This window comes from Bufo gargarizans, chromosome 9 (genome assembly GCF_014858855.1).
Source record: "Bufo gargarizans isolate SCDJY-AF-19 chromosome 9, ASM1485885v1, whole genome shotgun sequence".
Lineage (NCBI taxonomy): Eukaryota > Metazoa > Chordata > Amphibia > Anura > Bufonidae > Bufo > Bufo gargarizans.
This window is the reverse complement of record NC_058088.1, coordinates 5,204,833-5,221,660: the sequence shown is the minus strand read 5'-3', so window position 1 is coordinate 5,221,660 and position 16,828 is coordinate 5,204,833. Positions and strand designations below refer to the sequence as shown.

At 46.4% G+C, this 16,828-nt stretch overlaps 1 protein-coding gene across 1 annotated transcript in view; it reads right to left on the bottom strand.

Annotated features, from left to right (window-relative positions):
* ACP7 (acid phosphatase 7, tartrate resistant (putative)) overlaps window positions 1–14,259 on the bottom strand; it is a 32,764-nt gene extending 18,505 nt beyond the window's left edge. Inside the window, exons 1-3 of the mRNA XM_044306516.1 lie at window positions 14,124–14,259; window positions 11,020–11,120; window positions 8,426–8,629 (exon numbers count right to left, since the gene is read on the bottom strand). Coding sequence (XP_044162451.1) covers window positions 8,426–8,629; window positions 11,020–11,119 — 304 coding nt within the window. The 5' untranslated portion in view covers window position 11,120; window positions 14,124–14,259. The remainder of the gene's footprint in view (window positions 1–8,425; window positions 8,630–11,019; window positions 11,121–14,123) is intronic.
* Between the last annotated feature and the right edge of the window lie 2,569 nt (window positions 14,260–16,828).

Here is a 16,828-nt window from a genome sequence, read left to right as displayed (position 1 = left end):
ATAGCAACCATTACAGCAAGGACAGCAATCAACTAAATCACCGGTGTGAATGGAGATCACATTCCTGGCTGTCAGACATATTGGCCTCAATTCACTTTACTCCAATCTCAGAGCAATAATCTGAGGAATACTGAGCTGTGAGTGGACAGGTGATGGAAATACGGCCCAGTGTAATGTGCGCGGTGTCTATACAGAACTCATGTGGCCTTCACGTGTTCCAGGGTTGTACACTGCACCCACGGATACTCTCATGTGAAATATAGCCGCTGTATATAATGGCCAAGACGACTATATAACATTACTGGTTAGTGATTGCCCAAATAGGGTGTGCTGTGTGATCGGTAGTGTAAACTACTATCCTCACTATCCACTATAGGGTGCAGGACTAAACTACTATTCACAATATCCACTATTGGGTGCAGGAATAAACTACTATCCACATTATCCACTAAACTACTATCCTCACTATCCACTATCGGGTGCAGGAATAAACTACTATCCACAATATCCACTAAACTACTATCCTCACTATCCACTATAGGGTGCAGGACTAAACTACTATCCTCACTATCCACTATAGTGTGCAGGAGAAAACTACTATCCACAATATCCACTAAACTACTATCCTCACTATCCACTATAGGGTGCAGGACTAAACTACAATCCACATTATCCGCTACAGTGTGCAGGTGAAAACTACTATCCTCACTATCCACTATAGGGTGCAGGACTAAACTACTATCCTCACTATCCACTATAGGGTGCAGGACTAATGTACTATCCTCACTATCTACTATAGGGTGCAGGACTAAACTACTATCCTCACTATCCACTATAGGGTGCAGGACAAAACTACTATCCACAATATTCGCTAAACTACTATCCCCACTATCTGCTATAGTGTGCAGGACTAAACTACTATCCTCACTATCCACTGGTAGCAGTTAAAGGATGGAACTGAGCATGTGCGACCACCTCAGAGATGCTACTGAGGTGGACAGAGAAATAAGGAACATAATAAACAGCAGGTGGCGCTATACAGATTACATTTTCCCATGCCATTGCAAAAATATTCAGACTCAGGTGCTGGCTTGAAAAAAATGTAGCATATTTTTCATGGGACAACCTCTTTAATGTTTGTCAATGTAATAGGTGAATGGGCCTGGTGCATCAGAGTGGCATCTGCTGATACTCTTAACAGTTCTTCACTCTGGCCGACAGAGTGGGGTCCCAAACGTCGGGCCCCCTCTGTGTTGTCTATATGCCCTAATAGGATGTATGGATGGTTCTGATGTTGGAGCTTGTTAGGTCAAACACAATTAACTGAAATAGTGCCTGATTTGTGCAGTGACCCAGTGGATCACTGCTAAAGAGATAATTCCATGCTAAAAAGTTAAATGTTGAGATTTATTGTCTAAGCACTCAAATGGTTTGTTCGAGCAGTGTGAATCCCTAATGGATATATTGGCAGCAAATAGTTAGAATTGGCAGTCTTAGTGCAATTGCCAGGGTGATGGTCTGGTCCCACCTCCCTGGTTTTGCTGAGCGAGGACGTCTATGGGTGAGTCTAGTCCAAGGCAACTTCTTCCCTGAGGCTGAAAGCTGCCAGAGAAGCATCTGAACTGAGAGACTACCCTGAGGGAAGAGAACATTTACAGATGGTTGAGAACCAGGGCCGTGCAGGATAAACAGAGTAAGGGTCCATTCACACGTCCGTTGTTTCTTTCCTGATCTGTTCCGTTTTTTGCGGAACAGATCTGGACCAGATCTGGACCCATTCATTTTCAATGGGTCCTGAAAAAAATCGGACAGCACAATGTCTGATTTTTTTTCAGGACCCATTGAAAATGAATGGGTCCAGATCTGGTCCAGATCTGTTCCGCAAAAAACGGAACAGATCAGGAAAGAAACAACGGACGTGTGAATGGACCCTAAGGTAATGCTCGTTTTTGGCAAAAGACTTTACTGCATGTGGAAAGGGTTAATTGCCTATGGCACCCACCACCATTTTGAGACTGAGTGGCCATCCAATCTAAGATTTGCACCCCTGGGCACTGCATAGAGTTAATGACACCGTACATGTGTGGTTATTTGGGAAGATTGCAACGTGTACCTGGAAAGAGAAGGAAGGACTACTACTACCATCGTTGCTGCTGCCTACACACAGCAATCGGGAAGAGCCTACTCTGTAATTTACTTCAGAACTGTGCCTATTGCTGCTATATGTACTGCAACTCCCAGCATCTATTTAGTAAAACCAAACGGGCCTGGTCATTGACTCAACCGTTTGCCCCCCTGCCTCACACCCTGCCAACCATCCACCATCAAGGGCGCCCCAACTACCACCAGGGAGGAGACCCCAAAAGTCCTGGGTGTGAGGATCTGAGGGAAGAAAGTGTATGCCCTCTTAACACTGCATGGCCCAGGGAGCGCCAGGGGGAGGAGTGCCATTGTGAGAACTACCACCCCCATCACTAACACTACCACAACCACTCTCCGCCACTCGCTGCATTTGTAATATCTAAGGCTGCGTTGACTTCAGCAGACTCGGAGGGTCGGATATTATTAACATCTGGCTGATGAGATCTGACATGATAAAAAATTGTGGCAAAACCGTCTTAAAGCGAAAATAATTCTATAAAAAAGATTACGGATAAGAAGAAGGGACAGAGGAACTGAAGAGAACAGCTTGGCCTGCTCCATATAAGCCTCCCACACTAAAGTGTATAATCCCAAGTACAGATGTCGTAGAGAGGAGATCGTCTTGGAAGTGTTTCTCAACCTGTGGAGTTGACATTATGTAGTAGCTTGTGGCCAAATGACAACCTCAGCTCTGCTACAACTGTATTAAAGCCCATCTGTCCCTATGACACCGGCCGACCTGTTACATGAGCGCTTGGCAGCTGAAGGCATCTGTGTTGGTCCCATGTTCATATGTGCCCGCATTACTGAGAAAAATGATGTTTTAATATATGCAAATGAGCCTCTAGGAGCAACGGGGGCGTTACCATTACACCTAGAGAAATGCCATGCACTCTGCACTTTGATGGATAGGACCAGGCATTATGATGTTCTCACTGCGCGGCCCTGTCAATAAAAGTGCAGAGGAACAAGGAGCAGAAAAAGAAAAACAAAAGCGCGCTGCTCTGCCATCTATAAAAGTTATTTATTAAAAACACACAGAAAACACTATAAATAACTGTTACAGATGGCAGAGCAGCGCGCTTTAGTTTTTTCCTTTTTCTGCTTCTTGTTGAGCGAACATGTTCCTATGTGTATTGCGGACTTCATCTGGAGGATCCCGGCGAACAAGCGCAGCAGCCTGACCTATCCTCTCTACAGGAGAGACCGCGCCATTTCCTAGTGTTGTGCCTGGATTTGCACAACATTAGGGCTCATGCACACGGCTGTGGCATACGGCGGGCACCGGCCGTGTGCATCCCACATCACGGATCGCGGACCTATTCACTTCAATGGGTCTGCAATCCAGGAAATGCAGAAAGGAGGCAAGGATCGGAAGCACTACGGAGTGTTTCCGTGGGTTTACTGTACATGCCTCCGCACCGCAAAAAAGTAGTGCAGACTGTAGGAATGCGGATCGCGGACCCCATTCAAGTGAATGGGTCTGCGATCCGCATGCAGCTGCCCCACGGTCGGTGCCCGTGCATTACGGACCACAATTTGCGGTCCACAGCACGGGCAATGAGCTCTTACGTTCAAGGGCATGAGCCCTTTTTCGGGCCTTATCTGGGAAACCTAAGGTATTTCACAAGGGAGCGCCCCCTATTGTTTTTAATAAAAGTGCAGAGGGCACAGAGAGAGCAGAGTCTCTAGGTGTAATGGTAACGCCCCCTTTGCTCCTAAAGGCTTATTTGCTCATAGGCTCACTTTTCTCAGTAATGAGGGCACATATAGACATGGGACCAACACAGATGCCCTCAGCTGCCGAGCGCACATGTAAAAGGTCAGCCAGTGTCATAGGTACAAACCTGCTGACAGATGGGCTTTAATCTCTTGGGGACATATGACGTACCGTCACGGCATGATGTCCCGGTACTTAAGGACACATGACGTACCGGTACGTCATGTGTAGTTCCGGCGGGCGGTGATCGGAACTGGGTGCCTGCTGAAATCAATCAGCAGGCACCCTAGGACAATGCGTGGGGGGGTCTTGTCAATTCAGACCTGCGGTTTGCAGCGTTTATGGGTTGCTGTGGCGGCGGCAGGCGGTGCCATCGGGTCCCCATGCAGCTGTAATGGGGACCCGATGCAATGGAAGGCAGCGAGATGCCTTCCTTAGGCATCGGTACTGCCTTCCGGTGATGAGCCTGTGAGATCCAGCCCCCTCGATCTCACAGGCCGGAAGCTGTATGAGTAATACACACTGTATTACTCATACAGCCAATGCATTCCAATACAGAAGTATTGGAATGCATTGTAAAGGAGATTAGACCCCCAAAAGTTGAAGTCCCTAAGTGGGACAAAAAATTAAGTGAAAAAAAAAGTTTAAAAAATTAAGTTTCCCCCCGCAAAAATTGAAAGTTTCAAGTAAACATATTAGGTATCGCCGCGTCCGTATCGACCGGCTCTATAAACATATCACATGACCTAACCCCTCAGATAAACACCATAAATAATAAAAAATAAAAACTGTGCAAAATAAACCATTTTTTTTGTCACCTTACATCACTAAAAGTACAACATCAAGCAATCAAAAAGGCGTATGTCCATTAAAATAGTACCAATCTAACAGTCACCTCATCCCGCAAAAAATGAGCCCCTACATAAGACAATCGCCCAGAAAAAATATATATATATGGCTCAGAAGATGGAGACACTAAAACATAATTTTTTTTTAAAAAAAAGCTGTTATTGTGTAGAACTTAAGTAAATTTAAAAAAGTATACATATTAGGTATCGCCACGTCCGTAATAACATGCTCTATAAAAATATCACATGACCTAACCCCTCAGGTGAACACCATAAAAAATGGGGGGAAAAAAATGGTGTAAAAAAAAAAGCCCTTTTTGTTCACCTTACATCACAAAAAGTGTAATAGCAAGCGATCAAAAAGTCATATGCACCCCTACATAGTGCCAATCAAACCGTCATGTCATCCCGAGAAAAATGAGCTCCTACACAAGACAGTCGCCTAAAAACTAAAAAAACTATGGCTCTCAGAATATGGAGACACTAAAACATGATTTTTTTTTGTTTCAATTCAAAAAGTCATATGCACCCCTACATAGTGCCAATCAAACCGTCATGTCATCCCGAGAAAAATGAGCTCCTACACAAGACAGTCGCCTAAAAACTAAAAAAACTATGGCTCTCAGAATATGGAGACACTAAAACATGATTTTTTTTTGTTTCAAAAATAAAATCATTGTGTAAAACTTACATAAATAAATAAAAAGTATACATATTAGGTATCGCAGCGTCCGTAATAACCTGCTCTATAAAAATATCACAAGACCTAACCCCTCAGGTAAATAACGTAAAAAAATAAAAACGGTGTGAAAAAAGCCATTTTTTGTCACCTTACATCACAAAAAGTGTAATAGTAAGCAATCAAAAAGTCATACGCACCCCAAAATAGTGCCAATCAAACCGTCATCTCATCCCGAGAAAAATGAGCCCCTACACAAGACAGTTGCCCAAAAAATAAATAAAACTATGGCTTTCAGAATGTGGAGACACTAAAGAATCATTAAAAATAAATGCTTTGTTATGCAAAACTGAAACAACCCAAAAAAGTATACATATTAGTTATCGCCGCATCCGTGACAACCTGCTCTATAAAAATACCACATGATCTAACCTGTCAGATGAATGTTGTAAATAACAAAAAATTAAAACGGTGCCAAAACAGCTATTTCTTGTTACCTTGCCTCACAAAAAGTGTAATATAGAGCAACCAAAAATCATAGTACCCTAAAATAGTACCAACAAAACTGCCATCCTATCCCTTAGTTTCTAAAATGGGATCACTTTTTTGGAGTTTCTACTCTAGGGGTGCATCAGGGGGGCTTCAAATGGGACATAGTGTCAAAAAACCAGTCCAGCAAAATCTGCCTTACAAAAACTGTATGGCATTCCTTTCCTTCTGCGCCCTGCCGTGTGCCCGTACAGCAGTTTACGACCACATATGGGGTGTTTCTGTGAACTACAGAATCAGGGCCATAAATATTGAGTTTTGTTTGGCTGTTAACCCTTGCTTTGTAACTGTAAAAAAATTATTAAAATGGAAAATCTGCCAAAAAAGTGAAATTTTGAGATGTTATCTCTATTTTCCATAAATTCTTGGGGAAAACCTAAAGGGTTAACAAAGTTTTTAAAATCAGTTTTGAATACCTTGAGGGGTTTAGTTTCTAGAATGGGGTCATTTTTGGGTGGTTTCTATTATGTAAGCCTCACAAAGTGACTTCAGACCTGAACTGGTCCTTATAAAGTGGGTTTTTGAAAATTTCTGAAAAATTTCAAGATTTGCTTCTAAACTACTAAGGCTACTTTCACACTAGCGTTCGATCGGATCCGTTCTGAACGGATCCGCTCATATTAATGCAGACGGTGGCTCCGTTCAGAACGGATCCGTCTGCATTATATTGTATAAAATTTTCTAAGTGTGAAAGTAGCCTCAGACGGATCCGTCCAGACTTTTACATTGAAAGTCAATAGGGGACGGATCCGTTTGAAGATTGAGCCATATTGTGTCATCTTCAAACGGATCCGTCCCCATTGACTTACATTGTAAGTCTGGACGGATCCGCACGCCTCGCACGCCTCCGCACGGCCAGGCGAACACCCGAACGCTGCAAGCAGCGTTCAGGTGTCCGCCTGCTGAGCGGAGCGGAGGCTGAACGCTGCCAGACTGATGTATTCTGAGCGGATCCGCGTCCACTCAGAATGCATTAGTGCTGGACGGAAGCGTTCAGGGCCGCTTGTGAGAGCCTTCAAACGGAGCTCACGAGCGGACACCTGAACGCAGGTGTGAAAGTAGCCTAAGCCTTCTAACATCCCCAAAAAATAAAATGTAATTCCCAAAATGATCCTAACATGAAGTAGACATATGGGGAATGTAAAGTAATAACTATTTTTGTAGGTATTACTATGTATTATATGTATGTATAAACTTGGAAATTTGCTAATTTTTGGTAAATTTGGTATTTTTTTTATAAATAAAAATGATTTATTTTTTTTACTCCATTTTACCAGTGTCATGAAGTACAATGTGTGATGAAAAAACAATCTCAGAATGGCCTGGATAAGTCAAAGCGTTTTAGGCCCCTTTCACACGGGCGAGTATTCCCGCGGATGCGATGCGTGAGGTGAACGCATTGCACCCGCACTGAATCCGGACTTATTCATTTCTATGGGGCTGTTTACATGAGCGGTGATTTTTACGCATCACTTGTGCGTTGCATGAAAATCGCAGCATGCTCTATTTTGTGTGTTTTTCACGTAACGCTGGCCCCATAGAAATGAATGGGGTTGCGTGAAAATCGCAAGCAATCCGCAAGCAAGTGCGGATGTGGTGCGATTTTCACGCACGGTTGCTAGGAGACGATCGGGATGGAGACCCCATCATTATTATTTTCCCTTATAACATGGTTATAAGGGAAAATAATAGCAGAATGCATAGTAAAACAGCGCTGGAGGGGTTAAAAAAAATTATAATAATTTAACTCACCTTAATCCACTTGATCGCGCAGCCGGCATCTCTTCTGTCTTCTTCTGTGCTGTGTGCAGTAACAGGACCTGTGGTGACGTCACTCCGGTCATCGCATGGTCCATCACATGATCCATCACCATAGTAAAAAAGATCATGTGATGGACCATGTGATGACCGGAGTGACGTAACCACAGGTCCTGTTACTTACTGCACACAGCAAAGATGAAGACAGAAGGAGATGCCGGCTGCGCGATCAAGTGGATTAAGGCGAGTTAAAAATGATTTTATTTTTTTAACCCCTCCAGCGCTATTTTACTATGCATTCTGTATTCAGAATGCTATTATTTTCCCTTATAACCATGTTATAAGGGAAAATAATACAATCTACAGAACACCGATCCCAAGCCTGAACTTCTGTGAAGAAGTTCGGGTTTGGGTACCAAACATGCGCGATTTTTCTCACGCGAGTGCAAGACGCATTACAATGTTTTGCAATCGCGCGTGTTCCCGCAACGCACCCGCACATTTTCCCGCATCGCCCATGTGAAAGAGGCCTTAAAGTTATCACCACAAAGTGACACTGGTCAGATTTGAAAAAAAATGGCCCGGTCCTTAAGGTGAAATATGGCCGGTCCTTAAGGGGTTAAAGTAGCACATAACTATCATATTAAAATATCCAAATACATAATGAATACAGATGACACCTACACGAGGACTGGTCGAGGAACGAGGGAAGCCTTGATCTCGTCTTACCGTATCTCTGACCAGGATTCAGGTTCCCCAGAGTAACCCGATGGATAAACATCTTTCTCTGTTTTGGTCCTCCATCTACAAAGAGGTTGGTGCTGCCAGATGCGGTGAGGTTGAAGGAAGGGGGTCCGGGCAGAGGACTGAATTCCACTACAGATGGGGTCCAGCTGGAGGTGGTCCACGTCACCGTCATAGTTGCTGGATGACCTAATTGTAAAAGGTTTTGGGGAAAGAAAAAAAAAAGCTCTATAATTTCTTTTAAACACGGCCTGAGGATTTTCAGGGACTTGCATATTGATGCGCAGTGCGCCGTCCTTCACTTGCGGGGCTCCATTCTCAATATAGATGCGGGTCCCATCGGTGGGACCTGCACCTATAAGACAATGGGGGCATATCCTAGCGATATGCGCCCATTGTCCATGATGAGACCCCTTTAATGACCAAACAATTTATTTCTTTATTTTCATTGTCGGCATCTAAGAGCTGTAACGTAACGTTTTTATTTTTATCAATATAGCCGTATGAGGGCATTTTGCGGAACAAGTTGTAGTTCTAAACTGTGGCATTTTGGGGTCAACATATCATACATCAACTTTTATTAACATTTTTTTTTTTTGGGGGGGGGGGGACTTTTGTTACTCTCTGCGTCAGTACGATTACAGTGATACCAAATCAATACCTTTTTATGTTTTACTACTTTTGCACAATTTATTTTTCCTTCTACAGAGCTGTGCTCATTGGTATCATTTTGGGGTACAAAATACTTTTTGATCGCTTTTTATTCAATTTCTCTGGTGGAAAAAGCAACCCTTTTTTTTTTTATGGCATTCATAGATTCATAGTCCAGGATAAATGACATGATAACTGGTTGGTGTGGGGTGTTACGGACACAGCTATACCAAATGTGTGGAGGGGATTTTTTTTTTGCAAATTTTTTTTCACTGAAAAACGTTTTTTTCTATTTAAAGGGAACCTGTCCCCAGGATTTTGCACATAGAGCTGGGGACATGGGCTGCTAGATGGCCACTAGCACATCTGCAATACCCAGGTCCCATAGCTCTCTGCGCTTTTATTGTGTTAAAAAACCGTTTTGATCGATATGCAAATGACCTGATATGAGTCCTGTAGCCGGAGATGAGTCCAGCGGAAAGGAGCCCAGCACCGCCCCGCGTCCTCCGAATTTCCTCCTTGCTGGCTGACGTCACAGAGCTGGAGCGCAGAAATCTCGCGATGCGCGAGCTAGCGCATGCGCAGTGTCGGCATCATGTTCATTCCCTGTACTGGCATCAGCACAGGGAACGAACTACGCATGCGCTAGCTCGCGCATCGCGAGATTTCGGCGCTCCAGCTCTGTGACGTCAGCCAGCAAGGAGGAGATTCGGAGGACGCGGGGCGGTGCTGGGCTCTTTTCCGCTTGACTCATCTCCGGCTACAGGACTCATATCAGGTCATTTGCATATGGATCAAAACTGTTTTTTAACACAATAAAAGCGCAGAGAGCTATGGGGACTGGGTATTGCAGATGTGCTAGTGGCCATCTAGCAGCCCATGTCCCCAGCTCTATGCGCAAAATCCTGGTGACAGGTTCCCTTTAAAAAAAGTGTATTTTTTTACTTGGATTTTGTTTTTACTTAATAAAAGGTTTGTTTGTTTTTTTAACCATTTAACAGTCCCACAAGAGAACTTTAACAGTCGATGTTTCAATCGCTTCTATAATTCTCTTGTACATCTTAGGCTACTTTCACACTAGCGTTCGGCTGTCCGCTCGTGAGCTCCGTTTGAAGGGGCTCACGAGCGGACCTGAACGCAGCCGTCCAGCCCTGATGCAGTCTGAATGGAGCGGATCCGCTCAGACTGCATCAGTCTGGCGGCGTTCAGCCTCCGCTCCGCTCGCCTCCGCACGGACAGGCGGACAGCTGAACGCTGCTTGCAGCGTTCGGGTGTCCGCCTGGCCGTGCGGAGGCGTGCGGATCCGTCCAGACTTACAATGTAAGTCAATGGGGACGGATCCGTTTGAAGATGCCACAATATGGCTCAATCTTCAGGCGGATCCGTCCCCCATTGACTTTACATTGAAAGTCTGGACGGATCCGTACGAGGCTATTTTCACACTTAGCTGTTATATGCTAAAATAATGCAGACGGATCCGTACTGAACGGAGTCTCCGTCTGCATTATTATGATCGGATCCGTTCAGAACGGATCCGATCGAACGCTAGTGTGAAAGTAGCCTTAGGCAGTACAATAGAATTATACTGTCAGTGCTATACTGACAGTCACCAGCAGGCTGCGCCAGAGAGGCGGGGCCTGCTAGGATATGCTGCAGGCAGGGCTAGGGCTTTCAGTAGGTTCAGTAGACTGCCGTGCAGAGACATCTACATCCCACGCTGTCATTTGTGGGGAGCTGATCGGAGACAGAGGGCATTTGCTCCCTCTGTGTACAGCTTAGATTCCGCGGTCACTATTAGCCGCAGCATGTAAAGAGTTAAATGGCCTAGATTGGTCCGGACAGTGAGAACTAAGCTGAGAATTGGACCGCCATAAAAATCCGTCCTTTGTGCCGTACCCTAAGGATGTCACTTTGTGGCTGAAGCTTACCTGTGTATGAGAGATGCACCTGCTCAGGTTGGTACCAACCAATGCTGGCACTGCCCACAGACACGACGATCACAACCAGGGGTAGAATAGACGTCCACATCCTGCAACCAACGTTACATATCATTACAATGAGAGAACGTACAAACACCTCATAATCCGAATTATAGAAAACCAAAATGCAGTGCCGACACGGCGCCTCGCTGTACCTCCACTAGGTGGGTCAATATCTGCAGATCATAGGAATACATCGTGTAGGACAACATGAGATTTTGCTGTGATGCCCCCCCATCTCTGGCACGAGGGACTGGACCCTCGTTCCTCCTGACTGGACAAACTCCTCAGGCTGTCAGTGAATCATTCGGCAGGGTGCAGGCTCTCCTTAAAGAGACCAGCCCTGTATGGAGACCTATTGGCAATGCTTCATGGGAAAACAATATGAAAAGAGGTATCTCCCAAGGAAAGAGCACCATCTCACTAGCGCCACCTTGTGGAAGTGGGTCCCTATGAGTCAAAATCCAACTTTTTAACAAGTCTTGGAAACTGACAAGTGAAAATAGCCAAGCCGGATATCCATCCGTGGGGTGCTTGCCCCTCATCGGTACGGAACAGGATTCTGACGATTTCTTCGATGCAGCTTAGGTAGGTATATCACTAGGATATGACACCAATGTCAGATAGTCAGAGGTGGGACCTGCACCTATCTTCAAAACAGGCCCCCGCAAGTTAACGAGAGAACACTGTGCAAGCGTGGCCACCCTCCATTCATTTCTATGGGACTGCCCTAAATAGCTGAGTACTGACTTGGCTATCTCCGGCAGTCCCTCCCATAGATGTGAATAGAGCAGGCCACGCTTGAACAGTGCTCTCTCCTTCATTTTTGGGCACCATTTCTGGAGATAGGTGGGGAGGTGGGACCTGCATCAATCTGACGTTGGTGGTATATCCTAGCAATATGCCACCAATGTCTCACATGAGACAACCCCTTTAAGTACAGCCAGTACACTACCTAAGCTGCACCGAAGGCATCGCACTCAGCCAGAATCCTGCTCCGTACTGATGAGGGGCAAGCACCCCCAAAACAGCTGTCTACAGATGGATATTTGGCTTGGCTATTTTTCCTTGTCATGTCCCAAGGCTTGTTATAAAGTCAGATTTTGACTCATAGGGAGCCACTTCCACAAGATGGCGCTAGTGAGACGGTTCTATTTCCCTGGGAGATATCCCTTTGCATAGTGAAATTGGACTTCCTCTCTCTCCTTCCTGATTGACAGGCCATGTTCCTGCACAGTCATCTCACCTGGCCCTGTCAATCAAGAGAGAGAGGGAGGGTGGCGGGGGCCCGTCCTTGGGTCCTTTACTGCTCATTGCATATGGATTAATAGTACTTTTTACTTACTTTATGGCCCGATAAGGGGGACCCCGTGTTCCCCCATTAGAATGGTTATACACACGTGTGCTGCCACTCCATTCAACTCTGTACGACAGCCGGAGACAGCGTGGCCGCCGTTCCATTCGGGTGAGAGAGACGGGGCCCCCTGTTCTCGGACCCCGACCACTCAGACACAAGATAGGGGGCAACCCCTTTAGGGTACTTTCACACTTGCGTTTTTCTTTTCCGGCATAGAGTTCCGTCCTAGGGGCTCAATACCAGAAAAGAACTGATCAGGCATATCCCCATGCATTCTGAATGGAGAGCGATCCGTCCAGGATGCATCAGGATGTCTTCAGTTCAGTCACTGAACGGCGTTTTGTACAGAGGAAATACCGTAGCATGCTGCGGTATTATCTCCGTCCAAAATTCCGGCATTAATTTACATTGAAATGTATTAAAAATACCGCAATGCCAGACCCGTCCTTCCTGTCTGCGCATGCGCAGAGCGGTAAAAATGTAAAAAAATATATATAAGGGCTCTTTCACACCTGCGTTATTGTCTTCCGGCATAGAGTTCCGTCGTCGGGGCTCTATGCCGGAAGAATCCGGATCAGGATTATCCCCATGCATTCTGAATGGAGAGAAATCCGTTCAGGATGCATCAGGATGTCTTCAGTTCCGGAACGGAACGTTTTTTGGCCGGAGAAAATACCGCAGCATGCTGCGCTTTTTGCTCCGGCCAAAAATCCTGAAGACTTGCCGCAAGGCCGGATCCGGAATGAATGCCCATTGAAAGGCATTGATCCGGATCCGGCCTTAAGCTAAACGTCGTTTCGGCGCATTGCCGGATCCGACGTTTAGCTTTTTCTCAATGGTTACCATGTCTGCCGGGAAGCTAAAGTCCTGGCAGCCATGGTAAAGTGTAGTGGGGAGCGGGGGGGCAGTATACTTACCGTCCGTGCGGCTCCCGGGGCGCTCCAGAGTGACGTCAGGACGCCCCACGCGCATGGATCACGTGATCGCATGGCACGTCATCCATGCGCATGGGGCGCTCTGACGTCATTCTGGAGCGCCCCGGGAGCCGCACGGACTGTAAGTATACTGCTCCCCCGCTCCCCACTACTACTATGGCAACCAGGACTTTAATAGCGTCCTGGCTGCCATAGTAACACTGAACGCATTTTGAAGACAGATCCGTCTTCAAATGCTTTCAGTACACTTGCGTTTTTCCGGATCCGGCGTGTAATTCCGGCAAGTGGAGTACACGCCGGATCCGGACAACGCAAGTGTGAAAGAGGCCTAACTGATCTGTTTCTCCGGATGACATCCGGAGAGACGGATCCGTTCTTGCAATGCATTTGTGAGACGGATCCACATCCGGATCCGTCTACAAATGCTGTCCGTTTGCATGCAGATTGCCGGATCACTCTGCCGCAAGTGTGAGAGTATGAGAGGTCGGCTTTGTCATCTGAAGCGGCGACCCGCATCCTTCAGCACTTCAGCTGCTGTGACACTACAAATCCCAGCATGCTCCAATCTTTTCTAATGGGAATTCTGAGAACAGATGAGCGAATGTGCATGCTGGGAGTTGTAGTTTCACAGCAGCTGGAGTGCTGAAGGTTGGTCACCCCTGATCTGTGATACAATCATTTCTCTGGAGGCCGTGAGTGCCCATCATTAGAACTGTCTGTGACGCTAAAGCCTATAGGTAGGTAGGAGAGGTGGCCCTTACCTGACAAGTCCTTGGGGTAGAACCTTCTGTGGAGATTGCGTCCTGGAAAAGCCGGAAACAAAACAAAAGGGCCGGCTCACAACAACAAGAGTCCGCGGCGAAGCACGACTGCCCCCTGGTGCACGAAACCGGCAGTGCGCACATCATGCAGAGCCATTCCCAATATCCAGGAACAAATAAACAATATACACCACACGGCAGCAAATGTCGCTAATCCTGCCCCCTACACAGAAAATGCACCCTTTGTGTACAACACAGAAAAAGGTCCCCAGTTAGTGCCTTCTTACAAAAGTTATGCCCTTTAGTGCTCTCCATACAGTAATGCTGCCCCCCCCCCCCAGACAGTAATGACAGCTCTTTAAGTGGTGTGGAGTGATGCCCCTATAAGTGCCCCCCACATACAGTGATACCTCCTTAGGTCCCCCCCCCCCCCCACACAGTATTATGCCCCTATAAGTGCCCCCCACACAGAGTGATACCTCCTTAGGTTAACCCCCCCCCCCCCCCCACACACACACACACACACACACAGTATTATGCCCCTATAACTGCCCACCACACACAGTGATACCCCCACAGTATGACGCCCCTATAAGTGCCCCCCACACACAGTTTTCCCCCACAGTATGATGCTCCTATAAGTGCCCCCCACATACAGTGATACCTCCTTAGGTCCCCCCCCCCCCACACACAGTATTATGCCCCTATAAGTGCCCCCCACACAGAGTGATACCTCCTTAGGTTAACCGCCCCCCCCCCCCCCACAAACACACACACAGTATTATGCCCCTATAACTGCCCACCACACACAGTGATCCCCCCACAGTATGACGCCCCTATAAGTGCCCCCCACACAAAGTGAAGCCTCCTTAGGTCCCCCATACACAGTATGATGCCCCTATAAGTGCCCACCACACACAGTGATCCCCCACACACAGTATGATGACCCTATAAGTGCCCACCACACACAGTGATACCTCCTTAGGTCCCCCTACACAGTATGACGCTCCTATAAGTGCCCACCACACACAGTGATCCCCCCACAGTATGATGCCCCTATAAGTGCCCCCCACATACAGTGATACCTCCTTAGGTCCCCCCACAGTATGATGCTCCTATAAGTGCCCCCCACACACAGTGATCCCCCCACAGTATGATGCTGGGACAGTTGGGAGGCATGTATTCAGCCATGTCTTTATCTTGTCCTAGAAAAGCTGGGTGACAGCCACTACGGCCATCATGAAGGCTCCCACACAGGATGTAACCCAGCTTTCCCAGACTCCAGAATCTGCTGAGACGTGAAGTGACGTATCCAGTGCATGGCTATGCAGATATCACAAGCAGGAGCCTGGGAAAGCGGGGTGAGGACCTGTCTATAGATGCCAGAGAAGCTTCTCTTCTGCAGTCCTAGCGCAGGGAGTGACTTTCACTCTGTTCACACAGGGGCCCATTCTCGCAATTGGTGGGATCCCAGCGGTCGGACCCCCACGATCTAAGACTAGTCCGCTATTCTGTGGATACATGAGGGTGGGACAACCCCTTTACTGACTCATTAAAAGGGCTGTGCCAGGAGATCAACGTATCCCCTATCCAGGAGATAAGCATCTGATTGGTGAAGGGCCGACTGTTGGGACCCCAACCATCATGAGAACGGAGGTCCGTGTGCCCGGAGGAACGGAGCAGCAGGTCGAGCACATGAGCTCTGCTGCTCCAATCATTCTCTATGGGACTGTCGCAATGTAATGATGCTTTTCGATCAATTTTCTTTATGCTCCTCTATTATACCTCTTAGAAATATATGAATAACGTGACTACTAGGCACTTCCATTCTCCGTGTCGGCACGGCGGCAGAATCACATAGCTGGCACCCGACCTCTATGACAAAGCGCTGCGATCTGTGGCAGTTAACCCCTCAGCTGAAATCAGCGCGCGCCATGTTCTCTGATACTAGGCTGCGCATCCTAGTATCGGGAAATGTCAAATCCCGGTATCATATCGATACTGGTACAAAAGTATTGATAATTCGATACCCGCTACAACCCTAAAAGTTTTTCTTAAGTTTTAACACTAAAAAAAAAAAGTATTTTTTTCTTTTCATCACCATATTCTGACCCCAATAACTTTTTTATACTTTTGTCTGCGAAGCTGAGTGCAGGCTCATTTTTTCCGGGATGATCTATCGTTTTTATTGATACCCTTTTGGAGTGTGTGTGACTTTATCAGATTTTATAAAAAAAAAAATTGGGTAAGTGAAGTGCTGAAAAAATGATGAATCGGCCATTTTTCTTTTTTTTATATGTTATTCTCCACATGGGATAAATATTTTCATATTTTAAAAGTTTGGGTATTTTGGGATGCCCGTGATCTTTATGTTTCTCGTTTATTTTTTAAAAATATATTTTCAAGCTTTTTTTTTTATTATTATTCTAGCCCCCCCCCTAGGAAGTCAGAATATGTGTTCTTCAGGTGGCTAATGGCATGCTCAACCTGCGGCCCTCCACCTGTTTTAAAACTACAACTCCCACAATGCCCTGCTGTAGGTTGATAGCTGTAGGCTGTCCGAGAACGCTGGGAGTTGTAGTTTTGCAACAGCTGGAGGGCCGCAGGTTGAGCATGCCGGTGTAGCGTTCAGGCAGCATTCACCATATATTTAAAAGCCCTCCTTCCGCCATACATGTACGGCGCTGGAACGCAAGGGGTTAAGG